A 24058-nucleotide genomic window follows, 5' to 3' on the forward strand; every position below is an offset into this window, starting at 1 on the left:
GTAAAATTTAAGCCACCCAACGTATTGGATCATTGTAGCAGAAAATGTAAGCTCTTGTGCCGCCATGTCTATGTATAAAATCGGGCTCCCTCCCAAAATTTTGTAGAAGCATGGGTATAGAAATACCAAGTTAACCGTTGCCAGTGAAAGTTGGTGTCAAGAGCAAACGAGGAAAGAGCATGAATGCTTGTGCAGGATAGGGGATTATCAACCACAGAGGTACTTTTTTGCGGAAGAGGTACTCCGCACCGAAAAGTGAAGAAAGGGTTCAGAAGATCAGGCGTGCCGGGGGAAAGGGGGGTGCTGTCATCAAGTCGTCGTAACATTAGGTAACAATATCGTTTCTAGAAGGGAGGAAAGCCAATAAGATTGCAACAGGATTAGGATGCTCGTCCGTTGGCAACGCCGTTAAGTTTATTTAGCTTGGGCGCAACCACGGCTTTCTCGAGCGCCTGGAGTACGTCGGCTTTGAGGTCTTCAGAGTCTTCGACACCGCAGCTAATGCGGACCAGGTCGTCATAAACACCGGCGACTTCACGCTGTTCCTTGGGGATACCGGCATGGGTCATGCTTCCGGGCACTTCCACCAAACTCTCCACGCCACCCAGACTTTCTGCAAGGACAAAGATTTGAGTGGCCTGGCAGAATCTCTCGGCGGCTTCCTGTCCACCTTTGACGCGGAAACTGAGCATGCCACCGCCCATGCCGTCGCGGTGCTGCTTCAAAGCGATGGCGTGGTGAGGATGGGATTTGAGACCGGGATAGTTGACGGAGATGACATGTGGAGATGCCTCGAGGGTTTGAGCAACGGCAGTTGCGTTCTTAGTTGCCTCCCGTGCTCGCAAGTGAAGGGTCTTCAAACCACGGTGGGCAAGCCAGCAGTCGAATGGAGAAGGAACAGCACCGATGGCGTTTTGCAAGAAGGTCAGTCTATTTTTCAGATCTTCAGAGTTGAATGCTGCCACTCCCATCAAGACGTCCTGATTGCATGAGGTTAGCGGCCATCATTATAAATTGACTCCTTCGAAAATCTGGGAACTTACGGAGTGCCCGTTAATGTACTTGGTAACGGAGTGCATGACGATGTCGGCGCCATGGTCTAGAGGATTCTGAATATACGGGCTCAAGAAGGTGTTGTCTACGACAACCAGGATTCCATGCTGGTGAGCAATGGTTGCGACCTTGCGGATGTCCACCAAACCCAGCGTTGGATTGGAAGGGGTCTCGATCCAAATTAACCGGGTCTCATCAGGTCGGATCAGGGTCTCGATATGAGTCTCAATGCAGGGAGAAAATGTGACCTCAACTCCATGTGCTGCGGCAACCTTGGTAAAATAGCGATGGGTACCACCGTAGACATCGGACACTGAAACAACGTGTGATCCAGAGGCAAGCGATTGAAGGATGTTGGCGGTGGCAGCGGATCCGGAGGAGAACGCTAATGCATACCGAGCATGTTCCAATGCAGCGACGGCTTTTTCAAACTGGTCACTGCGAATACGCAACAATAACTTATTAGCAAATGAGAACAACGGGTTTGTTTTTGATCGTGTTGTGCCGGCCACGGGGAAACGGGCACGAGGCGGTTCCAGGCGATGATTGGCTTCACGTACCGGTTCGGGTTTGCACTTCTGGTGTATTCGTATTCTCCGATCGGCCTTCCAACACCAGTCTGGGCGAAAGTGGTGGACAGGGATATCTGGCGGGGAGGGGAAAAGTTAAGTTCGGAGCTTCAAGAATTCCCACACAAAAACTACGCGCAAAAAAGAATTCCTTGCAAAGAACAGAACTGGAGGTAAATCCATACTGGTGCGATGACGGCTCCGGTTGTAGGTTCAATGGGGGCACCGGCATGAACTGCGAGTGTGCCGAAACGATGAACTGGAGATGGCGCTCGTGGAGGGGTCTCGACCGGTTCGTGGTGCGCTGGGCCGCGAACAGGCAGGACAGAGGGGCTGATCGTACCGTCCATGGTAAATTTTTGCAGGCAGAACGAACGGATTTTCTTTTGAAGGAATGCAGAGCAGAATGAAGGGAAAAAAAACGAGATGTGAGACGGAACCACGAAAAAATGATCCCACCTTGGAGAGGAAAGTCGTCGAGTTAAATATGATTTTTATATACTTTCCAGACTCGTTCCCCTCGAACCGGCCGTCCTGGCGACGGGGTCTCGCTCCGTAATCCGTATTTCTGAGACTTGACAAAACCGGTCGATCTTTCGATCGAGACACGTGAGCAGAGGCCGGCCAATGGGAGCTACGGAAGGCTCTTCTGATCGGTCCACTTGACCACTCAGCGCGCGAGGCCATTATTAATCGCTCCCGAAATGGCGGAAGTTTTGTCCAAAATGATGTCATCTGCTATGTAATTTATCCGACTACTTTACGTAATTTTACTCCAGTGCCTTCTACAGCCGGCCTTTTCGGAGAGGCCGCAGTACGAGCAGGTATCACGAAGAAGCCATCGACGGCCTTCATGCTGGAAAAGCAATCTGTTAAATTTTGGACCAAGGAGGAGAAGCAACATGGTTTGTAGAACTTCTCTTGCATTATGTTTCATCACCTTCATATGACCTTGTAAGTGGTATGTATCATGCGCATGCGCATGCACAGACCGGGATATCAACCGCCTAGAGGCAGGGAGCTCTCCAAGTTCTCCCCCCGCCGGCCCATTGCACGCACACCGTCATTTGGATTCGTCTCCATTGACCAGACGGCTTCATTGGCCGATCAGTTCCATTTCACGTATTTGGTTGCCCATGAACGGCGTCGTTCGAGGGAAAGGCTTGACAATTGTTCTCTCGGTCCAGGGTTGGGGGGGGTCGAAGAAGAGAAGACGACTGACCGCTTGCTATTCGTCAAGCCTTCAATTTTGATATTCTCCCCGAGTGGTCTGGGCCACTCGATCTCGTTATCTGGAGCCACGAGCGTTGTTGGGTAGAGTGCATTGCTGGTAGCAAGCCACCACGCTAAGAGCTGAGAGCAAAGAAGTTGGGGTTGTGCGTATCCTGCTAGAATAGTTTTCGTTGTTGTTGTCGTTGGTGTTGGGGGGGAGGGGGAGATTCGAGCAACACTTGTGCTTTTTTAAACTGAAGATATCGTTTGGCCTTGAGCTGTGAAGAATCCCGATTACTTGGCTCTCGTTTCACGACCACCAAGCAACAAGTCCAAGGCCCGCAATTTGCATGGAGCCCTATGATGACAATTAGTCTCAGAGGAATAGAACGGCGGTAGAGAGGAGATCTAGAAATATACAATGATCGAATAAGGCGGTTTTCGCTCTACTGCGGATGAGCCATCTGGCATATCTGGAGCGTTGGGAATCTGGTCATGCCACTCTTCCGCTTCCACTCGAAATCGAACCGTTTCACCTATATCAAAATAAAAAGTGGCACCTTCGCCGTTGTCCCAAACCCAGACTTGATCGGTATAATCGCTGTACCGAATCGTTAGTGGCTAGTAATCGGTGTCTCTGGAAGCTGCTCACAATTTGGCTCCATCAAGCAGGAGACTAGGGGGTATCAGAATATCATTGAAGAACTCGAGGCCGACTTGAGAGCAAAATGTTAGAGGACTTTTTTCTTTTCCCCCCTTTTTTTTTCCCCTTTAGGAAGCGGAACGATCAGGGAGGGCATACTTTTAATTCCTTGCTCCGTGCCACTTGTGATCTTTCCAAGGATAACTTCACCCTTGAAGGGCCTGAAGACTATTAATCGAAATTTAACTGCACATTGTTAGCGATGTCTACCCAGAGCCCATTCTATGTATCAAAGCAAAAAAAAAAATAAAAATAAAAATAAAAATATAAAAAATAAAAAAAAAATATAAAAAATAAAAAAAAAATTCCTGTGAGTACCATTGACATTAACAAGCCCTGTGCCGTGTCCGATCAGACCGTCAGAGGATTCTAGGAAGTCATAGAATCCCATACACAGCCCAACATTTTGAATCACCTAAAGCCCATTCGGTACATTTTCAGCCTCTTCCTCGGGACGAGTCATCCGCGTGTATTGATATCATACCTTGTTGGCATATTTCTCGTTTATGTTATCCTCAATGGCGACGGCACTGAGCTTTGAAAAATCTTCAGGAGATATTTGGACGAGATCGGATATAGTCGTCTAGAAGGCCAAGATTAACCAACCGCCTGCACAAAGCTCCGTGGCGATTCCAGGTGCAACATACAAGAATGAACATGGTATATTCCAGTAAAAAAGACGGCAAGGAAAGTAAAATATGAAATGGCTGATAGTGTATCTAGATATACTATGCAGCTCCCACAGTTTTCTTTTTCTTTTTTCCTTTTTTTTATGATTTTTGAAGGAGGAAGGTTTTCCAGCTGTTAGAAATAGAATATGAACCAAACCTCTGCCTTGGAGAGAATCTCCAAAATATCAAACAGCGGTATAGGACCAAAGCCGTATGAGAAACCAAACCAATTGGGCAAATATCCCTCCGCTTGGAAATCATGAGCAAACCCACGCAGGCCACTTTTTAGCTGCAAAGAACTTCACCCAGCCTTGTGATTTCGGCGCTAAGCCATTTTAGGCTAGTTATTTGGATCGACCGCGCCAAGTTTCAAGCTTATCTCATGGAATAACAATTATCCACCTTGAAACAAATAATTTCAAGCAAACACGAGCTTCGAGACAAGAGAAGAGGGGGAAGAGAGCGAAAACAAAAAAAAGAGAAGAGAGAGAGAGAGAGAGAGAAAGAGAAGAAAGAAAGAGGATAAAGCTGATGTCTTGGTGAGCTGAACTAATAATAGTAATCCTCCTCCAAGTCTGGAAAAAGAACAGATCGAGTTTTGGAACAATAGCTCCCCATGGCCATTTGTGCAAGGCAGTATCTCAACACACCCTATTGATATGGCTCCCGGTGGCTTTTCGTTTCCACCTCCTCCTCCTCCACCACCGTCGCCCGCGGCACCGGCCATCAATAGCTTCCAGGGTGCACAACCGCAGAGTTCTCGCGGTCGCGGGGGCCGTGGTGCAGGTTCTCATCACCGAGGCCGGGGGCGAGGCACTGGACACGTCGGTGGTCGAGGGGGCTATATAGCCGGGCCTCCAGCAGCAAATTACGGTCCCCCCCAAAGCTATCCCTATCATGCATCGAATAATCCTCCCTCCCAGTATAATATGCCTGGGGCCCAGCGCCCAGCGACATATCCCGCTCGGGCCTATGGTCAACCGCACGCTACGGCACAGTTCCCACCTCCGCAATCACCTTACGGCTCACCTGTTTCTCCGCAGTTCCCAACACACCATCAGGCTCGCCACCCTCCTCCTCCATCGAGTGGGTATCCGCCTCAGATGCATTCTCCTCTTATCCAGCCGCCTCATGCTCCTGGCCCCGGCCCGCCAGCGGTTATGAGTCCGCCGATGCGCTGGGGCTTCGATCACGCTGGTACCCCGGGAGCATACCCTCCACAGCAGAACTACACACCCGCGCCGCCTCATGCGCAACCGCGACAACCTCATGAACGACAGGGAGGATACAGACAGCAACGCGGATTTAATGCGTCACATGCGTCTGGCCCTTACCCATCTAATGATAAGTCACAGAGTCGAATGAACAAGCGTCCACACTCGGCGGCTTTTACCAGCAAACAAGACGAGACCCGACCTACTGCTCCCCTCCCCGTTCCCAGTTTCGGAAATCCGTTGCCCTCCAAACCACCAGCAGCAGTTGATGCTACACGCAAGCCAAAAAAGAAGCGAAGGAAATACAATCAGCTGGGCTTAACACCCAAGGCTGAGGAACACGAATCGAGCGAGGACGAGGATGACGTGGATGAGGAGACGAAACTCGCAACACAGATTACGGAGAATGAATTGAAGATTACCTATAGAGGGCGGACCGCGACGCTGCAATCTGCCGCTGAGATTACAGCCTGGATCGAAGAACGTAAGCAGCGGTACCCCACCATAGCAAGGGTAGAAGAGCGGAAGAAGGAGCTACAGGAGAGAAAGCTAGCCAGAGAGGCCAAGAAGGCCGAGCAAGAGGAGCAGAGAAGGCAGCGGGAGGCAGACGCTAGAAAGAGGGGAGAGAGGCGCAAAGCAAAGACCGAAGAACAAAAGCTGGATCCTGCGGATGCTGCGGAGAAAGCGAAGCTGAAAGCAGAGAAGCTCCGGAGGAAACTCATCAAAGAGGAGAAGAGAGTGGCCAAGGCGGAGGCCGCAGCTGCGAAAGCAAGACGAGCTGCCGAAGCTCTTGCATCAGAAGCTGATGGCGGCACGGCCGAGATGGACGATCCAAGCCCTGGGGCAGTTGTTGTCGCTCACCGGGGTGATAGCCAGGGGCGTGACTCGATGGGCCCTGAAGGCGTTCCGCTCACATATGGCCCAGCATCCCCTTCAAGGGAAACTAAGGATGATATCATTGAAGATCAGTCCGGACAGGCATTTGAAACAGAGCTATCACAACAGCACCGAGATGAAGTGGGCTCTTCTGAAATCACTGCAGAGACCCCTGGTGTAAATGGCGATCGGCATGCTAACCTGGCTGAACGCCAAGCCAAGGCAGATGAATGCGCGGAAGATCTGTCATCAGATATATCATCAGAAACATCAGACACTAGCGACGAGACCACGTCCAGTGGCTCCGATAGTTCGTCGGATGAAGGTGACGATGGCTCCGCCCCTGAAGAGATGACGACGAAGCGAGAGCGACCGGATCGCGTGCCACCACCGCCACGTAAAAGCAGAAACCTGTGCCATCAGTTTGTCAAGACGGGAAAGTGTCGTCGCGGAGAGAATTGCAGATATGTGCATGAGGTTTCTGATAAGCACCGCCTCTTGGGCAAGGAGTCAGGAAGTCAAAGGCCCGGTCTGTTCCAGGCGGTGAGTTCGGTCTTTTTTTAACTTTATTTTTTTTATATTTATTTTTATTTATTATTTTTTTTATTTTATTTTATTTTTTATTTTTTTATTTTTTTTTTTCATATTCTTTAGTTATTTATCTACAATAGCGTCATTGGGGTACGGTTACTGACACATCGCATACGTACAGCTGTTGGGACGACAGCGGGAAGAGGAAGATCAGCGGGTGATGCAAGCCATCTCGTGGCTTGGAGGGGCAGGGGTTCTGGATGAGCCAGAGACGGGTGAGGCAATGCGGGATGGAGGTGATGCGGCCAAAGCAGGAACCGCGGGAGATTGTTAAAGGGTGATCCATGGATCGGAGGGCCGATTCATACATGTAGTACGGACCGTAATCGGAGGGAAGATTCGAGAGCCTGCAAAACTTTCCCCCACGTACAAGTAACAGGCTGGCATCTTGGATATGAGACCGAGACACCCAAGTTTTCGAGTCGAACATCACCCCGGGGGGGGGGGGGGGGGGGGGAACCGGCATCTGGAGTGCGGAGTAAAACAGGGTGGGCGGGCATGGAAAAAGCCTGCAACTTTATTATGTAGTAGGCGGACCCAACTATTATTTGACCTGCGGCAGTCACAAGGTACCTAGGTAAACAACACACGCAGAGCAGGCAGGCACACACCCCAGGAGAGGGGGGGAAAAGGGGGAAGGGGGGAAGTTTTCTCGCTAGGAAAGGGAAGAATAAAATAAAATAAAATCAACAAAATAAAATGCAATAATCATTAATACATGATAAGGCCTTCTGGATCGGGCAGGGGCACGGTTTAACGTTGGGGTTCTGGGCTGGTTCGGCCAATCAGCGCATGCATCTTATGTTTGCAAGTCCACAGCGCTATTAAAACAATTGACCAATTAATCTCCGGCACTAGCCCCACCCGTGGTTAACGTTGCGTGGGCCTAACCTAATGCAGCATCGCCATTTCCAGATTTGGCAAGGTGGCGGTAGGCGATCCCTGGTTTCGGCACTTGCGCAAATTGCGGGCGCGGACGGTGGCCCAGTCATCTGCCCGCTCCCTTTTTTCAATTCCTAACTCTCGCCTGCGGATTGCCCTTGTCTCTCTCTCCTCCCTCTCTCTCTCTCTCTCTCTCTCTTTCCTGCTTGCTCTGTCCTTCGTTCTGAAAAGCGCGTCTCTCCGCTTTTTCTTCTTCTTCTTCCTCCTCCCCCGCCGGCCCGTCTGCTTTTCTCTACTCTCATTGATTTCCTCTTTTTCCTTAATTTTTTTTTTTTTTGGTTACACACATATATCACAACTGTAGATATCACCGTTCGCTTATTTTATATTATCTTTTTCTCTTTTTACATATAACCTTCCCGATTAATATTAATTGCCCTCTGTGATCTGTTCGCCCGTTGATCAATTGCGAACATTCTCTCCAACAAAGTCTCCTTTTTCTTCTTTTTTCTGTAACCAACAGTCTTTCACGCATACGTCTGACAAGATGCGTTCCCCCATTGTCATCGCCCTTGGCGTCCTCGCCGCTGTCGCTGCTGCTGCCCGCGAGAATCCCTTCAATAACCCCAGCGGTGGCTACAGGTTCGCCGCGAACATGCCGACTACATTGAGCTGGGAGCCCACCACCGATGGCACGGTCACCCTGAAGCTTCAGAAGGCTGGTAATATCACCCCTTCCTCTGGAATTACCATTGCCGGTGAGTATCCTGTCTTCCAGGTCCTGTGCCTTTTTTTTTTTTTCTCTCTACTTTTTTTTGCTGCCCTGGGATGAGGTTGTCTTCAACGTTTTTGGTGGTGGTGGTGGTGGTGGTGGGAAAAATGACCATACGCTCCAATTGCAATGGCATCTCGAAGCTTGTGTGTCCTATGGCCTTTGGGAAATTCGAAAATTGGGACTGTGCGGCATCATGATAGAGAAATGGAATCGCTAACGTCGTAGTCAGCCAACATTCCAAACTCTGGCTCCTATGTCTTTGTTCCCTCTGCGAGCTTGGGCCCCGGTTCCGACTACACCATCGAAATCATCGATGACAACGACCCAGACAATATCAACTTCACTCCTCAATTTTCGATCACCGGTACTACCGGTACCGCGACCGAGTTGACCGGCTCCCCTACCGTCACCGGCTCTGCCAGCGTGACCCCCTCCTCCTCCCCTGCCAGCTCCGAAGCTGACAGCAGCTCCATGATCACCAGCACCGTTTCCTCTGCTAGCACGACTACAACCGTGTCGAGCGATGCTCCTATCACCACCTCCGAGGCTGCCACTTCCAGCTCGCAGCCTACTGCCACGCCTTCCACAACGGACATTGAGGCTATCCCTGATCCCAACGGCGCCGCTGCTTTGAGCTTCCCCGCAGTCTTGTTGTCTGGTGTCCTTGGCTTGATGGCTTTCTTGTAAAAAAAGCATGATGAAACAAACGGCCTGAAACTGAAAGTTTTAGCTTCATGTTTTTGTGTGAATCTTTTTTTGTGAATGAGTGTGTGGATGTGTCACAGAACCACAACCGCTCATGTACATGTCATCACTACATATACTTTTATTTATATTTTTTTTTCTTTCCCTGTATCTTATTCATAACATAACATTGATCTATTTTGATCTCTTGGTTTGGTAAATCTGAAGACTTTGCTGATGCTGTACTTTAATTATTGCTATCTTTGGGGCAATGTGTGCACCTTTGTGACAACAGGCAAATCTCACAGTCGCTCTATGATGTAGTTTTGCATTTGTATCACCAGGCCCATATGCACAGATGTATCAATGCGCTGTCAGTGCTTCTGCGGCATAACCAGTCTACCAAAGTGACCACAGCTACGCTGTCACACCCTTTCAAAAACAAGGTTGGAGCTCTCGTATTCTCCTACAACGATCAATTCCCATCTACTTCCCACCCTTCCTTTTCGCGTCCCTGAATGCCTTTGCTCGTCTCGCGCTTCTCGTCTTTGGCCTTCCTCTGCTTTTCGTCTTCACTTTAAACTCTGGAAGACTCCCATTTTTACCCTCCGTCGCTCGGTAGCCTTCGAAAACAAACGGCGCTGTCGACTCTGATCCCTTGTTTTTCTCCGCCTTGGCCGACGCACGCAGCTGCGCCGCACCCGCACGGCCGAGAAGCTTCGCCGCGCGACCTTTCAAGCTCGGATCGGGTCTCCCGAGGCCCATCCTGTTCGGATTGGTGCTCGTGGAGTCGTTTCGCTTCTTTGCCGTCCGTTTCGCGCGCACGACGCGGAGTTTGCGCGGGAGCATCGGGGGGAATTTTTTCCCGTCGAGAAGTAATGCTGCCTCCACGCCGTTCTGGTCGTGGAACTGGATGTACGCGAACCCCTTGCCGACGCGCGTGGATGGGTCGCGGACGACCCGGACGGACTCGACGCGCCCGGCGTTCTCGTTGAAGGTACGCCAGAGACCCTCTTCGACGTCCGAAGGGGTTGCGGATTTCTTTCTCTTCTTCTCCTGATCGTCGGTCGAGGCGGCTGCTTCTTCGTCTACGAAACCCAGGTTTCCCACGAAGACGCAGCGTTTATGATCGATCGGTGCCGGGTGGGCGATGCTGTCGACACGAAGATGGCGGTCGAGGACGGTTGTCCCGTTGAGACTGAGAGCTTTTCTTGCGGCTGCGGCCGTGGTGTAGACGACGTAGGCGTTTGTGCTGCGGGTTGTAGAGTCCATGAGATCCTTCTTGGCAAAGGCTGCTCGCTTCGGAACCGCTGCCGTCGCAAATGCGGTGGAGCGGAAGCGGATCGACTCGATCTTGTGTGGTGTAGAGGACTCGGGAAGCGAGGGGAAGAAGGACGAGAGGTGGGCGAGGAGAGCCTTTTTGGAAGATTTGGATTTTATAGCTTCGCTCGACACGTTGCCGAGGAATACTGTCCGGTTGGATTTCTCTAAGGCGGCTGCCTCTGCGGTGTTGGCGAGGGATTCATGGACAGGCGGTGGGCCTTCGTCTTCCTGATCGGATTCACTCTCTTCATCATCTTTTTGCTCGTCTGGACCAGAGCTTCCGGCTTCAGAGTCGGCAGCAGGACTTTCGTCCGTTCTCTGTCTCTTCTCGTTCTTTGCTGCAGCTCGTTTTTTCCGGTCCTTTTCTTCCTCCTTGGCTATTTTCCTCATGTATGATTCTTCCAGATCGTCCTCTGCTTCATGCCTCTTTCGCTTCCGGGACTTTTCGGTTCTATCTGGTTTTGCATCCTTTTCTTTTTCTTCTTCTTCTTCTTCTTCTTCTTCTTCTTCGTCTTCTTCGTCGTCGTTGACTCTTTCAGCGCCTGCATCCGGCATTTCTTCATCGCCGTCAGCAAGCTCTGCCTCTCCATCACTGCCATGCTCTTCGGCGGGTTCCTCGCGTCTGTGAGTGGACAATTGCTCTCTGGACTTTACGATTTCCGGAGATTTCACAGGGCCGGCCTGGAGTAAACAAGCGCTTGAATTAGTGATGATTCTCTTTTGACCATCATTCGAGTGGAGTAGCCAAAAGCACGATGGCTCATTCTACAATAGGGCTAGCATTCACTCACGCTGTTTGCAAACAACGACGCCAGCGCGGGATCAACGGCGGTCGCATCCTTAGTTCCAAACAAGAGCGAAAAACCGGTGTTGTTCGTTGTTGCTCCTGGGGCCGCATTGCTGGCTGCGGCCTCTTCTTTGGCCTTTGACCTGGATTTCTTTCCCATTGCTGCTGAAATTCTCCCTCACTATCTGCGATGTTTCTCTGGCGTATCTTGAGGGCGGGCGTCAACATCAACAAATCGCATGAAGCTCAAAATTTCCGCGCTCCGAAATCTTGGCGCAACCGTCCGCCCGCCTGAGTTTATCACGTGATATCTAATTGTCACCTGAATCAGATAACCAAAAAAAAAAAAAAAAAAAAAAAAAAGAAAGGAAGTGTCCGCCACCAAATTGGAACGAAAGAGACAGTATAAAGTCTTGATAGAAGCCGGAGGGGTAGTTCATCTAAAAGGAGACTGGAAGGCTCTTATAGGACACACAGTCCCCAAGCATCGGATGCGGAAAGCCTACTTTCTTGCAGCACCAACGCATCGCCGGGGAGGCCACCAGAGACAGCCTTTCATCTGACAACTACAGGGTCCATATGTCCACAATGCTAGTAATGTCATTATGGCTACTATACTCCGTATGGGACATTGGGGATTAAGTGAAGCTAGCTCCGGATCGCATACATATACCTGTAAGATTCAAATGAGCTTTGCTGAATGCTAGAGCTGATGGAATAGAGTGCTCTCTCGAAAAGTTCCAGAAAAATATCCATGGGCTATTCATCTCCCGCTTCCCGCCGGCTGTGCTCATTGCAAGCTTTTCGTCCGCATCCTTTAAGCTGGTATCGTCGCCTCGATGCTGGCTGAGCGGACGATCCTGCGCAACAAAGGCGGTCAGACGAGCCGAGCCAGCGATTGGCTGCAGTCCTCCGAGCTCGAGCGCGGCAGTATTTTTGCTAGTGGAAAAGTACCGTAATTTAAAGTTACCGCTGGCCGCGCAGAAGAGTAGGATGGTACCGTAACTTTCTCGGTAGACTTACGGGGAGATTTCCGTCTTGTGGCTGAGGATGCCGATCGCTCTGACCAAAATCTGAGCTCGACTGTGTAAAATTACCGTCACCCTGTGCCAAGCGAGGTCATGATGGAAACAAATCACCCGCATGCCACCAATACAGTACGGAGCATCGGTCGGTATCACCTGGTTCCCCAGAGTGCTTCACTCTCTTCTCTCACTTCTCTCTCTCATTGCAAGCCAGCCTCTTTCAACGCAACTTTTCTGAAAATTCTCTTTGCCTCTGCGGTCCTCCTGGCCACTACCGAAAGTCCGGCCTACAAGCTCTTCTCTTGCCGATCGCCTCCTTCGCCTTTCTCTTCTCTCCCCGTCGCTCTGAAGGCCCGCTTTCCACCCATCCCCCGCGGCCCTGTTGCGAATGAGGCCTCCTTCCGTTTTCTACGATCAAGTGCATTAATAGGCGTTTTGATCACCCCGTTAGACTATCGGAATCGTCATTTGTATTCTTTTTCGAACGCCTTCATCGTTTTCCTCCCTGTTGACGTGTCGATCGCCCTGGACACAACTCAATCTCCATCAGCTACGCGCGCCCGTGGAGCGCAACATCGTGCAAGGTACGTTGGCCCAGGGCTAGCTCGCAACCTGTGTTGGAACGTGCTACGCCTTCTTTTCATGGTGTAAAAATACTGGAACCGTTGATGAATTTCGACCTTTTCGCTCGGTCTTTTCAACTTTTTCACAAGGCTAGCACAGCGGCTGGCGTTCGTCAACGGATACAGTAGTCTTACCAATCTCCCTCAAATAGACCTTTCTTATGGATTTTATTTGCAGATATACCTGCAGCCCATCTTTTTCTCGTTCGGTTGTTGTTAACTTGAGCTTTGCTAACCCGTTTGCTCTCTGACCAAAGTTTCACCTCCACAGCCCGGAGACCTTTCAGACCTTTACCTCTTCTCACCATACGCTTTACTGCCTTGCTATAAAATTCTTCAAGCGTGATATTCTCCATTATCTACGAAGTCGATGGAGCCCCCGGATTCAGCTGGCCCCGAGCCACGGTTGGCGTCCGGTCCAGTTCCCCCCATAATACCGGACGGCCTTCTTTCAGATGATATTCATGATGATGAGAGGTCCAGCAGTCTGAGCGATATCGATGAACGCCTAGATCACCTTGAGGATATGTCCCCGAAACAAGAAAAGCCTGCCAACGAGGTTGACTCCGAAGCGGAAACTGAGCGCATCGAAGATTCTCCAAGCCGCCTTCGAAGCCACACAAGCATCGTATTGAGCGCGGGGGCGTACGGGACGAGCCCGAGTAAGCTCGCGCAATCGACCACCTATGAAGATCTCGATGAAGATGACATCAACGAGGCCGAAAATTCTCCAAGTAAACCCCCGCGAGATACGAGAATTAACGGCGTCTCGAATGCTTCTAAGGAAGTTGAAGAAGGTACGGTGAACTCACAGTCCGCGCCGCAAGAAGCGATTGGTAAAAAGAGAAAACGCGGGGCTTCTGTTGATGAAGAAGAGGATATGGATGATGAGGAGCCGTTACGAAAGCGCCGTGGCTCTCCCTCTGGCGATAGAACCGTAATTGAAACTGAACAGGAAAGTGCAGATACGAATGCGCCTGAAATGGAGCCAAAGAAGAATGAGGCTTCATCCAACGACGAAGTTTCGCCTGTCAATGAAGACCTGACGGAGGATTCCCGCCCTTCAACTTTCCGAGGAAGGAAAGGCAAAAAGGGGAAACGAAAAGCAAAGAAAACTAAGGACACTTATGACGATATGGGAGAAAATATACCAGGGGAGGGCAACCAGGTAAACGGAGACGAGCAGTTACAAGAGGACGAAGAAAATGGGGACGGTGCCGATGGGGCGGATGATCCCGAAGCAGCATTGAAACTAGAAGAGTGTAAGTATCTTTTTATTTTTTATTTTTTATTTTTATTTTTTTCTTTCGCCCGGTAACTGTCCCTGCATAAAACTAAATGCAACTAGCAATGAAAAAAACGACCGCCATGGATGTGCTGCTCAGTCTGGAAAGGCAATTTGCCTCTTTGCGTGACAAGTAAGCTTCGTTCCCCTCGTTTTAATGTGACGTTGATGCTGATTCAATCTAGGATCTATGACGACCGAATCGCTAGTATAAACGAGGAACTGGCTCAGCTCGAAAAGCCGAACCCAACTCACCCTGAATTCCTCCGCCAGCTCCGGATAATCGAGAACTATCGCGATGAGAAGATGAAAATCGATGAAAAGCTGTTTGCATATAAAATGAGATCCCTGTGCATCAAGAGCCAAGCTGAGCGGAGTCAAGTAAACAGCTCGTACTACCAGAATGTTCGCGACATCCGTGAACGATACCTTCAAGAAATCTCCGAGCATCATTACCGAGTGCAACACGACCGTTTTCAGACAAGCGAAATCAGTGCCGATTATGGCATTCCATTTCCGTCTCGGCGGTCACAGCAAGCAGCGCAGCAGGCTGCATATAGTATGGAAGTTAGTATCTTGGCGGGGACAGCGAAATATGTTGGTTTTCCATCCGCTCCTGAGATGAAGGGTTTGCAGCGTAATGAGATTGAAGAAGATTTTGCGAAGTTGGGGGTATGTCATCACTTATAATTATGAAAACCCGATATATTGGGAGATGCTAACGCTTGGAAATTTAGATATCTCTGAGGCGCACGAATCCGAATCCGTTGCCCCATGCTCCTTTGTCACAACACCATGATTACGTACCAATGTCATCTGTCGCAGCCACACGGCAGGCAGCGGAAGAAGAGTTCCTTGAGCAGACGCCATGGGCAAATCCGCAGCATCCCATTCATGAACAATATCGGCAACAGATGCATCAAGAGAGGGTGTCAGATCATCAAAGGTTTCCGAACTCCTTTTCTACCCCAGCGGCCCAACAACGGGTAGTGGATCTGAATGCGCCGAACGGTTCTGCGTCAACCATCCCAGAGCATCCGTCGGCTCCTAACTCTTCTGCTGCTAACACACCATACGACTATGACCGCTCCCGTCGAAATCCTGGAATACCCACACCAGTTGCTGATCCGCCCAACAGCCGCTATCCCGAAAGTGATGACATGCATGGACCGTCGGCTTTTCGATCTCTATCTTCGTCACCTCTAGATGTGCGCAGACCTCACCCACAGAAAGCTCTGCCGAAGCACGAACTTGGGCGACGCTCCCCTGGCCCGCCTGTGGAGCCAATGGGTCCACCAAGTTCCGTGCGAGATATCCCATATTCCCCTTCATCATCAACTATACGCGCTGGCCGGTTTGGAATAGCTTCAAGAGGAGATCAGCCATCTTCCCCAACCTCTGCAGCACGTCAAAAGCCACAATCATTTGGCTCAATGCATCAGAATGCTGGTATTGCTGCTGGAAGTTCCGAGAGAAGTCGGGTAACAAACCCATAAAATTCAGAGGGGTGAATTTCAGTGTTACTCAATACCTGGGCCTTGATTATACTCTTTTCCCGCCCCCGTCAAGGTCAAATTTGCAGACGTTTTTTTGGTAATGCATATGGGGCAGAGTCATCATGATGATTTGCTTTTTACGTTGGTGGCTGTGCCCTCTTTTGTTCAGCGTTAGAAATCGTCTCCTACTACATTCAGGGGGCCTTCAACCGGTGTAACGACCTTTACCTTTTTTTTTTTTTTTTTTTTTTTTCTTGGGGAGAAACTATCGGAGCTCGGAGTTTCACTTGTTTCAAGGGGCTTTATTCTGTTCTTATAACTGCATTTCTTCTCGGTGTTGGCCGCTTTTTGCTCCTCTCATTCAATTCTTATGCACTGGTTGGGATCATGGAAAAGGGGCCATTTAGTGGAAGTTCATCCTGCTTTGGGGCATTTTGTTCTTGCCATTGGCGGCATACGGGTGTTGATATGCGTCGGAGTATCCCAGAGGGACGCACATTCATGTGTACATAATAATTCTTGGTGTAATCCGATGCGATTTTGTCAGTGTCTCCCTAACAAAAGCCATACCAGTTTTGACAAGACTCCTTTAGTGCTCTAAGCACCTGTCAAGGTTGCATAAAGTCCGATAAACTGATTCCCAGTGAGTGGCGTGATGTATGTACACAAGACAAGATTCGTACAGAGTATGAATACAATAAAGAAAATGAAGTGACAGATGGGGCTGCCGGCTATCGCGTCTACCGAGAGGGGTGGGCTGGATGGTAGCGCCAGTTCTCGCTTGCCCACGGTTTCCATTTCTTAAGAAATAAGCAGAATTCCGCAATTCATGAAATTTCCGTGTAAAACGCCTCATAAATAAGTAACTCCGGGACCGTCAAATGCTAAATTGTCGCAGCCAAAATGGGAGTAGGAAAGGGTTAGGGAAGAAAACGGTTTGCGAGGATGGTGTCTATGAATTTTGCGACTGTTTGTTCGGCTGTTTAGGCGCATCGGGGACCTTAACGTCCGAGAAATCATCTTGTCCGACAGCATTGATTGTGAAAGCATCTAATATAGAATGGGGCAGCGATTAGCCAAACTGAAATGGAAGCGCCCACGAGGGCGAGCGTGACAGGGTAATTGAAGAGTGTGCTGGTTTGGCAGAGCAGATCCTCGCCATTCCCACATACAGACGCTAATGCAGAAGCCGAAAAGGACAACGCCCGTCAATGCATTCTTCACGAGATATGGTCGGCGAGCACGGAGGAGGGCGGCCCCCGCGCGGTAATCTTTATCGTAGTAGCTAGACCGGAAGCTGGAGATATAAGGTCAGCATTTGTGTCACAAAGGAAATAGTTTATATGCAAGACGTACAGAGACATTTTGGCGCCGTCTTTATCAACCTGAAGTGTGAGACCCTTGTGATGTCCTGCGGCGGGTCTACGACGGTTGAGCTTCAATTTTGGACTGACCGACCTTAGTCAGCTTCCGACGAACTCCGGATCAAATAGTTATTCCGAGAACCGGCGAAAACCATGCCAAGAATTCTTTACGTCACGTGAGTTACAATAATGCGCTAAACCTGATGCGGACTGAAATCGATCGGGGGCCAAGAACGGACCAATTAGCGGGCGGAAAGCCTGTCTTCCGCCGTCTTTGCTCTCGCGTTCGCTGCAGCTTCAGCCATATAGACAAGAGCATCGAAGAGCTCCCACTCTCCGCCATAGATCGCTATCCGGATCGTAAGCTTCTGGTCTTTTACTCCCGCTTTCTTCTCCTCTGAAGCCGCCCGTCGTACCCCCTTTTCCTAGCTCCGGTTACCTCCAGCCTTCCTCATGCTCGATGGCGCCTCACTTCTGAAACGTTCAGTTAGGCTGTTCCCGGGTATTTCCATCCTTCAATTCGACGAAATCTCTGTAAAATATTGAAAGCTATCCTGGCTTTCACTCCAGCAATCACCGTTCCTGCTCCGTCATCGATTCTCTGTCCGGCACAGTGCCACCCCGACACCATGGCCTTGCCGGTGAGTAGTCTAGTGGAGCAAATGTCCCAGCTGGACGCGGCGCGAAATCTCGTTCTCGGTGACGCTGCTCTCTATCCCCAAATTGTCCACGGAATAATTCCTATAATTGGCCCCAATTCACGTCTAGAATTGCGACGATGGGGTGCCGAATTTCTCGCAGAGACATTTGCAAGCCCCGCGTTTCCTCAGCCAGCAAAGCAGAAGCTTGCTACCGAAGTCCTTGCGACGATACAGGATCTGTTGAGTATATCGATGGAAGATACTGCAGTGCTGAAAGGAGCTATCCAGGCCTCAGCTAGTGTTTACTCGCTGGTTTTTAGGTATATGTATGTTCAACCTCCTCAGTCTCCCCCCGCCCCCCCTTCCCAACAACATGCAAGCTTCTGAGGGCTGTGTGCATCGTGGCATGCTCCCACGACGTGGGATGCAACAAACTTCCCAAATTGGCTACAGCCATCGTTCAAAGTAGAATTAGGTTCTGATCGATTGTATTCTGCGTCAACAGCATTGATCACCCTGAAGATTCCACCCTGTGGGAAAGGATGACAGCTATCAAGCACGCTATCCTAAGGAAGTGGGATGCCACTTCTCCTGGCGTCAAAATTTGCTGTATCAAATTTGCGCAAAGAGTCGTGCAAGCTCAAACACAGGGAGTTATCTCTGATCCAAGGGTGAGTGCCACGTCGGATCCGCAAACGTCTGTAGCTAGGGAAGTACTAATAAGCGTTTCCGCGCAGCGTCCTGAGAAAAATGAAATCTCACTGGCGATTGTTCCAAAGAACCATCCTCTCATTCCTATTCCTAACCTCGAGGCGGAAGCATCGGGCCTTCTTGATAGACTTCTGAATGTCTTTCATGAGAATTCGAGGTACGTTATCATTCTAATCCCTCTTGCCTCATGTTGTTGACACTCCGCAGTGACCCTCTTCTTGTAAATGCAACTTTGAATTCTCTTGCAGTGTTGATTCGTATGCGTCCGTCCATCTCAAACAAGATTATCAATGCCATCCTGAGCTTCAACCCGCTCAAACAAGCAAATGCGCCCATGACGCCAACTGCCAGAGTAAACATCAAATCAATGGAACGGACAACTAGAGCGTTGTTAATCAATTTGTTGAAGAGGTGTGTAATACGCCTGCCCTGGACGATCCGCTTGTACTAACAAGCCGTGTCGTAGAAACCCGAGCAATCCTCTGGCAGGCCGTATTCAACAGTACATTGAACGAATGGCACAGTCTCGTAATGAGATATTCGAAGAAGCAACGCGCAAGAGAGCACTTCCCACGGAGCCAACGGACTTGGTTGATAGTGCCAAACGAGCAAGATTGGGCGTCAACACCCCGCCACAATTGAAAATTCCACCATTGCCTCCGGGCCCGACTAGCTTTGCCCAGCTCTTTACTTTGACAGAGGACGCTGGCCTAACTTCGTTTGATGTTAAACAATTGCCGCTGGACTTACTTGTTAAGATCACGGTGCCAATTCTAAATCGCATAGACGCGGAGGCTTTGGATCAAGCCATTGGTGTAAGCAGCCTCCCTCCTTTATTGCCATTGTTTCTGCTTTCTTGCCGCTTCATGGCTTAATACGACTTCTAGGCCGTTCGAAATCGCCATCTCACACTTTGCAAGAAACAAGTTTTCGAGCATCAGGCACAGGCACAACAGGTACAACCATCTGCTGAAGAGGAAGAGGATGAGTACGAGCCCGAATATGAGCCTATGGATATTCCTGCAGTTCCTGTATCACAAACGCTGCAAACTGAACCAGAAGGAGCTGGGGCTGCAGAAATCCCTCCCGATCTTATGACACTAGGGCCATTCGTACTTCCACAACCCCTTCCACTGTCCGAAACGGAGGCTGCCGAAGTGGGCAAGGAGGCCGTCCAAAGAGTGTTTAACATGGCCTCGACTCTCGACCAACCTTCTAAAACAGCTAAAGACTCAGGGCAAACTCTGGGATTTGGAAGACTCGCTGCGAGCTCGTTTGATCGAGATTCCTGGCTAACCTTACTAACGCGTTTGGCAACTCGGGCATCCGCTGGTTTAGAAGCAGATGTTGAAGAAGAAGTAAAGCAGATCGAGAACGGTAATAAACAAGTTGTGAACCCACTCCAGCGACCTTCACTGGGGAACGGGATCAGGGAGTTGCTATACCGATATGTTTTGGAAGATTTTCGGGTGCGGCTCAATGTTGCGATATCCTGGATGAATGAAGAATGGTACAATTATCGAGTACAGTTAAAGTACGCCGCACAGCAAAATGGTGATGGTTTGAACGGTGTGTCAGTATCAAGTCACTACGATTATTGGGTGATGAGGCTTCTGGAGGGCATCCTGCCGTATCTTGACGCCAGGGATAAGATTCTTATAAGGTTTTTAAGCGAGCTACCTGAGTTAAATCGCGCTTTGATCAAAAAGGTGGAGACGTTGGCGAATGATCCGGAGAGAGTCAACCTGTGTGTTCAAGCGCTGCAGTACGCCTCCTTCAAAGTGCCCTAATTATTTGGGATCCGACGCTGATATACGTTAGCTACCTTGTTCTTGTACGTCCTCCGGCGAAAGAATTATGTCTGGATGCTCTGGAGGATCTGTATAAGACTGGTAAGTCATAGTTCATGCCCAAAACGCGCAACCACTACATATCCTAATCCGTATTCCAAACAGTAGAAGAAGCTCGCCCTTTGATAACCAAAATCCTCCTCAAGTTTCGCCCCGAAGTCCTTCCGGAACAGCCGAAACAGCTGACGGACAATACCAAACCACAGGGGCAACCACAGTCAACCCGTGATAGTGGCACTGAACCGGGAAACACCCCCCGAAATTCAGTCTCTGGATATTCATCACCCGGAAAGGTTGAAGGCAATGCTACCCCATCTATTCCCCAGCAGAATGGACAAGCTTTAGAGCCAGGGAAAGGGAACATTCCAGTTGATCAGAGTGTTACAGCCACTGGATGAAAATGCAGCAACCCACACTCCTTGATTCCTTTCCTAAAGTTGCATTTCGGGCTCATGTTCTGCTGTTGAAGCTCTAGACTTCACGAGAGTTCGTTTTCTGTTCCATTTCATACCCTGACCTCAGACATTCATACCCACATGAATTTTATTTTCTACAAGAGTACACAAAGATGCTCCTACCTGGTTTGTATTGAGTTTGTTTTTATCTGTGTTCTCCCCCCTTCTGACCATGCGGTCTAGCTTAACAATTCTGATATCTAGTCAATGGACAAGGGTGAAATGGCATTGGTTGGGTATATGCGAGTCTATACGGAGTACTCTACGGAGCACAAAGTATTGATATAGAGACCACACAATCAACGGATAAATCACATGTAAAATAGGCTTTCTGAATTAACAGCGGCTCAAAAAGCCAACGGTAATAAAGCTATATGTGACCATAAAGGCATGTATTCTAAGATCTACACTAATTAAGGAAGAAGCATACCAAGAAAAAGGACCCCCATGCATATATGCCCACCAAGTAGAGTACAAAAGAGAAGAAATGGAAGAACCGTTTTACTCCGTCCTCAATACCCGCCGTCCTCTTCTTTTTAAGCTGGCTGCTTTCTTTTTCTTATGCCCCTTTTCAAACGCCACAGCACTGTTGTGATCACGGCCTACGTTATCTAGGTCTTTGACTTTGTAAATTCGGATAATCCAGTTCTCACTTGTGAATGCTTCCTCAAGGGTCGTTAACTGAGGCCCTTGGGATGGAAGACGGGCGCCGCGAACGCGATCCTGCCCTTGCCCACCTGGGAAAAGAGCATTGACATTATAGTAGCAGAGTTTGTACCTTATTTAGATTAGCTCAAGTGTGATAAGGCAAAGTTATAGGGAGTAGAGGCACTTACATGAGACTGTTGCGCATTGTAGGAGTGGCTTGGTCGTCGACTCTGTATTCGCCACGGTCCGTGAAGAAATCCCGTTCTTTGACCTCCTCTGGCCATAAACCCTCCGCAATCCGAACCATCCAGAGAAATTTGTTGATATCATCTCCAGAATAGCCGATCAGGCCGCCGTACACAACTAGTACGTAGTCGACATCGTGTTGACGAAGGATTGGGTAGCTGACTTCTTCGCGTGAACTTAATGCTTTCCCAACCGTGGCAATATGTGTGTTATTCCAAGTGTTGTTATCGACAAGGGTAGGACGGTCCGCCATTCCGCCAATTTGGTAGCCGTAATCCCACCATGACATGATCTTTGCATTTTTGGGGGTGTTTTGGCGAAGCCAGTAATAAGCCTCGCGATAATCGTCAATGATGTACTGGCTTCCGTCGGGAAGTTTGCTTGCGAGAACGACAGACGGAGAAGAATATGCCATGGACGTAACCCACGTACAATGAGCAACAAATAGCAGTAGATAAACTACAAATGAACCAGCAACCAGTGCTTTGGAGACGCTCGAATATACTCCGACAACTCGCTTGCGAGTAGATCGTGGGCTGCTCTGAGAGACTTTCTCATTTGCCTGTTTGGCTTGTGCATCTGGGTCAGGAGAACCAAGTCGAAGGTACGTCTCAAGAATATGAGAAACGACCAAGGCAGAAGCAACACATACAACTGGCGTCAGTGTTAACATTAGTCGTACCATGACACCAGCAAAATAGCTGGCGAGAACAGCGTAGATAATGACGAAAACATGCTCATCCTTCAGTTTATTGAAGCACATGTAGACCCCAGCGGGGAAAAGCCAAATGAGCATACTAAGGTCAAAGAAAAATGCTGGCCAAGCTGTCGGTTGATGCTCTGAGACAGAAGCGATAATGGGAATATGAACCTTGGCATATCCGGTATCCCAAAGAGAGTAGAACCGGCCACTCCAAGGTGCAATGACTCCGGTTACTGTGAGCAGAACTAAGCCAAGGAAAGCGACACCGAATATTACGAGGACCAACGTGGTGAGGACAGTTTGAAATTGTTTTCCAGGGACTTGGCTCCGGAGGAATTCCACGAAAGAGACGAGCTGAAGAAGCCCGAAGATGCCTAGCAAAAAAAAAAAAAAAAGGAAAATAAATGTCAGTTTTCGGTTTGGTACGAAAATGGTTCTCTTGTTACTAACCCAAGGCCGCCATATGGTCACTGTTTCGGATCGGAAGAAAGCCAACGAAGGGAATCTGCATGCTGGCCAAAGTTCCCAGGGCATACCATGTGGTATAGCTAATGTAGAGACGGGAACTGTAGCGCCCCATACAGATCAGGACAAAAGCATGCAGAGGGATCAAGTTCGTGATGAAGACGTATCCACCCCATGCTGAAACCATGTAGCCGTAGAATAAGGCGGTCAAAGCACCCCACATGATTGATCCATTCTTCAAAGCCTTTATCCAGAGGAAAAAGGTAAAGATCAAGAGGAAAATAGCAATGGCCTCATTGTCATAACTTCCGGCGACAGATCTGGAGATGTATCCGGGGGCGATGCCAATGAATGCTGCAGCAAGGAGCCCAGCAGACGGTGAAACAGACATCTCCGACGTAAGTAGATACATTGCCAGAGCCGTTAGGCCTGAAAAGGCCGGCGCAAGAAGAACGCAAATGTTACGAATATCGACCGGGAGGGAAAGAAACCGAAGTAGATGGTAAATAGCACCACTGGTTACCATCAATCCAGGATATAACGTGCCGCCGGTGACACGCCCAAGAGGGTGCCATGTTCCTATGATTAAGAGGGTTAGGCATCGTACTGGAAACCAAAGTACGCTCTGTCGGGGAGAGCCTTTCTAGCGAGAGGGGAGCTCACGGTCGTCAAACCAATCCCAAAAGCTGTAGAATCCATGCTTAACCAGATATTTTGTTGCCCTAAAATTAAACCACGGGTCGACTACTCTGGTCAGCAACGGCAGGAGAAGATATATGCGCGGAAATTCGGGATAAGATTTCTTCGGAGAATAGTCATACATTCGTGAATGATACTTTCGAATCCTATGTGGAGGTGGTTAGCAAAACGGATAGGCCAAAAAATTGAGTGCCTAGGGGCAAATCTAAGTATCTCCTTACTTATTACGCTGAATAACCTGCTGGAAATTGCTGCTGCTGCAATAAACGCCAATATGATCACCCGAAGCAGGCCACGCGTGTTTGAGCTTGTGGTTCCCTTGAGCAAAGGGTTGACAGCGGTAGCGGCCATTTCGGCCGGAAAGGAGAGGAAGACAAGGCGAGAGAAGAAGCGACTTAGCGAGCGCTGTACAATATATAGCCAGCCCTCCAGCAATTGCCCTTATTCCATTAAGAAGCAAGCCGTCTTTCCGCTTCTCCTGGTCGTCTTGGATGAAGCTTCGTGTTC

General features: G+C 49.4%; 9 protein-coding genes across 9 annotated transcripts; 4 read left to right on the forward strand and 5 right to left on the reverse strand.

The window, feature by feature from the left end:
* Positions 1 to 380: 380 nt before the first annotated feature.
* On the reverse strand, positions 381 to 1972 carry CYS3 (cystathionine gamma-lyase cys3; the record flags this gene model as incomplete). The annotated part of the gene is made up of 4 exons (XM_003070717.2): positions 381 to 980; positions 1044 to 1491; positions 1614 to 1699; positions 1808 to 1972. 4 exons carry the CDS (start codon positions 1970 to 1972, stop codon positions 381 to 383), a joined length of 1299 nt encoding a protein of 432 aa, XP_003070763.1.
* A 568-nt stretch (positions 1973 to 2540) lies between these two features.
* Positions 2541 to 4458, reverse strand: RPC25 (DNA-directed RNA polymerase III subunit rpc25). Its single transcript, XM_066123439.1, has 7 exons — positions 4185 to 4458; positions 4022 to 4120; positions 3856 to 3952; positions 3637 to 3723; positions 3487 to 3550; positions 3255 to 3435; positions 2541 to 3192 (listed from the first exon to the last, which is right to left on the reverse strand). The coding sequence occupies exons 1-7, from the start codon at positions 4194 to 4196 to the stop codon at positions 3145 to 3147; spliced, it is 588 nt and encodes a 195-aa protein (XP_065979513.1). The 5' UTR covers positions 4197 to 4458; the 3' UTR covers positions 2541 to 3144.
* A 198-nt stretch (positions 4459 to 4656) lies between these two features.
* Positions 4657 to 7595, forward strand: D8B26_001113 (uncharacterized protein). Its single transcript, XM_003070715.2, has 2 exons — positions 4657 to 6841; positions 7011 to 7595. Exons 1-2 carry the CDS (start codon positions 4868 to 4870, stop codon positions 7161 to 7163), a joined length of 2127 nt encoding a protein of 708 aa, XP_003070761.2. The 5' UTR covers positions 4657 to 4867; the 3' UTR covers positions 7164 to 7595.
* Positions 7596 to 7941: 346 nt separating this feature from the next.
* Positions 7942 to 9395, forward strand: D8B26_001114 (uncharacterized protein). The gene is made up of 2 exons (XM_003070714.2): positions 7942 to 8529; positions 8776 to 9395. The coding sequence occupies exons 1-2, from the start codon at positions 8319 to 8321 to the stop codon at positions 9231 to 9233; spliced, it is 669 nt and encodes a 222-aa protein (XP_003070760.1). The 5' UTR covers positions 7942 to 8318; the 3' UTR covers positions 9234 to 9395.
* Positions 8778 to 11561, reverse strand: NOP12 (Nucleolar protein 12). Its single transcript, XM_003070713.2, has 2 exons — positions 11345 to 11561; positions 8778 to 11234 (listed from the first exon to the last, which is right to left on the reverse strand). The coding sequence occupies exons 1-2, from the start codon at positions 11498 to 11500 to the stop codon at positions 9717 to 9719; spliced, it is 1674 nt and encodes a 557-aa protein (XP_003070759.2). The 5' UTR covers positions 11501 to 11561; the 3' UTR covers positions 8778 to 9716.
* Positions 11562 to 13358: 1797 nt separating this feature from the next.
* D8B26_001116 (uncharacterized protein) lies at positions 13359 to 15769 on the forward strand (the record flags this gene model as incomplete). The annotated part of the gene is made up of 4 exons (XM_003070712.2): positions 13359 to 14250; positions 14337 to 14406; positions 14459 to 14945; positions 15011 to 15769. The coding sequence occupies 4 exons, from the start codon at positions 13359 to 13361 to the stop codon at positions 15767 to 15769; spliced, it is 2208 nt and encodes a 735-aa protein (XP_003070758.2).
* A 952-nt stretch (positions 15770 to 16721) lies between these two features.
* D8B26_001117 (uncharacterized protein) lies at positions 16722 to 17133 on the reverse strand (the record flags this gene model as incomplete). Its single annotated transcript, XM_066123440.1, has 3 exons — positions 16722 to 16819; positions 16942 to 17066; positions 17126 to 17133. The coding sequence occupies 3 exons, from the start codon at positions 17131 to 17133 to the stop codon at positions 16722 to 16724; spliced, it is 231 nt and encodes a 76-aa protein (XP_065979514.1).
* A 629-nt stretch (positions 17134 to 17762) lies between these two features.
* On the forward strand, positions 17763 to 20879 carry D8B26_001118 (uncharacterized protein; the record flags this gene model as incomplete). Its single annotated transcript, XM_066123441.1, has 8 exons — positions 17763 to 18100; positions 18280 to 18445; positions 18512 to 18642; positions 18693 to 18896; positions 18952 to 19300; positions 19373 to 20250; positions 20307 to 20377; positions 20444 to 20879. The coding sequence occupies 8 exons, from the start codon at positions 17763 to 17765 to the stop codon at positions 20731 to 20733; spliced, it is 2427 nt and encodes an 808-aa protein (XP_065979515.1). The 3' UTR covers positions 20734 to 20879.
* A 253-nt stretch (positions 20880 to 21132) lies between these two features.
* On the reverse strand, positions 21133 to 24032 carry STT3 (oligosaccharyl transferase stt3 subunit). Its single transcript, XM_003070710.2, has 6 exons — positions 23773 to 24032; positions 23674 to 23697; positions 23516 to 23596; positions 22838 to 23431; positions 21627 to 22761; positions 21133 to 21568 (listed from the first exon to the last, which is right to left on the reverse strand). Exons 1-6 carry the CDS (start codon positions 23900 to 23902, stop codon positions 21292 to 21294), a joined length of 2241 nt encoding a protein of 746 aa, XP_003070756.1. The 5' UTR covers positions 23903 to 24032; the 3' UTR covers positions 21133 to 21291.
* Between the last annotated feature and the right edge of the window lie 26 nt (positions 24033 to 24058).

The sequence above is a fragment of the Coccidioides posadasii genome, chromosome 1, assembly GCF_018416015.2.
Source record: "Coccidioides posadasii str. Silveira chromosome 1, complete sequence".
Taxonomy (NCBI): Eukaryota; Fungi; Ascomycota; class Eurotiomycetes; order Onygenales; family Onygenaceae; genus Coccidioides; species Coccidioides posadasii.

What these genes read in the sequence shown, in the direction of transcription:
- RPC25 (XM_066123439.1), bottom strand. An exon ending in CTGCTTGATGGAGCCAAATT is followed by an intron (nt 3,436 to 3,486) that starts GTGAGCAGCTTC and finishes GATTCGGTACAG; the next exon opens with CGATTATACCGATCAAGTCT. An exon ending in AACCGCCTTATTCGATCATT is followed by an intron (nt 3,193 to 3,254) that starts GTATATTTCTAG and finishes TTGTCATCATAG; the next exon opens with GGCTCCATGCAAATTGCGGG.
- D8B26_001113 (XM_003070715.2), top strand. Translation starts at nt 4,868, where the DNA reads ATGGCTCCCGGTGGCTTTTCGTTTCCACCTCCTCCTCCTCCACCACCG. An exon ending in GGCCCGGTCTGTTCCAGGCG is followed by an intron (nt 6,842 to 7,010) that starts GTGAGTTCGGTC and finishes GCATACGTACAG; the next exon opens with CTGTTGGGACGACAGCGGGA.
- D8B26_001114 (XM_003070714.2), top strand. Translation starts at nt 8,319, where the DNA reads ATGCGTTCCCCCATTGTCATCGCCCTTGGCGTCCTCGCCGCTGTCGCT. An exon ending in CTCTGGAATTACCATTGCCG is followed by an intron (nt 8,530 to 8,775) that starts GTGAGTATCCTG and finishes CGTCGTAGTCAG; the next exon opens with CCAACATTCCAAACTCTGGC.
- NOP12 (XM_003070713.2), bottom strand. Translation starts at nt 11,500, where the DNA reads ATGGGAAAGAAATCCAGGTCAAAGGCCAAAGAAGAGGCCGCAGCCAGC. An exon ending in CGTCGTTGTTTGCAAACAGC is followed by an intron (nt 11,235 to 11,344) that starts GTGAGTGAATGC and finishes TGTTTACTCCAG; the next exon opens with GCCGGCCCTGTGAAATCTCC.
- STT3 (XM_003070710.2), bottom strand. Translation starts at nt 23,902, where the DNA reads ATGGCCGCTACCGCTGTCAACCCTTTGCTCAAGGGAACCACAAGCTCA. An exon ending in TGACCATATGGCGGCCTTGG is followed by an intron (nt 22,762 to 22,837) that starts GTTAGTAACAAG and finishes TTTTTTTGCTAG; the next exon opens with GCATCTTCGGGCTTCTTCAG. An exon ending in ACAATGCGCAACAGTCTCAT is followed by an intron (nt 21,569 to 21,626) that starts GTAAGTGCCTCT and finishes AATCTAAATAAG; the next exon opens with GTACAAACTCTGCTACTATA.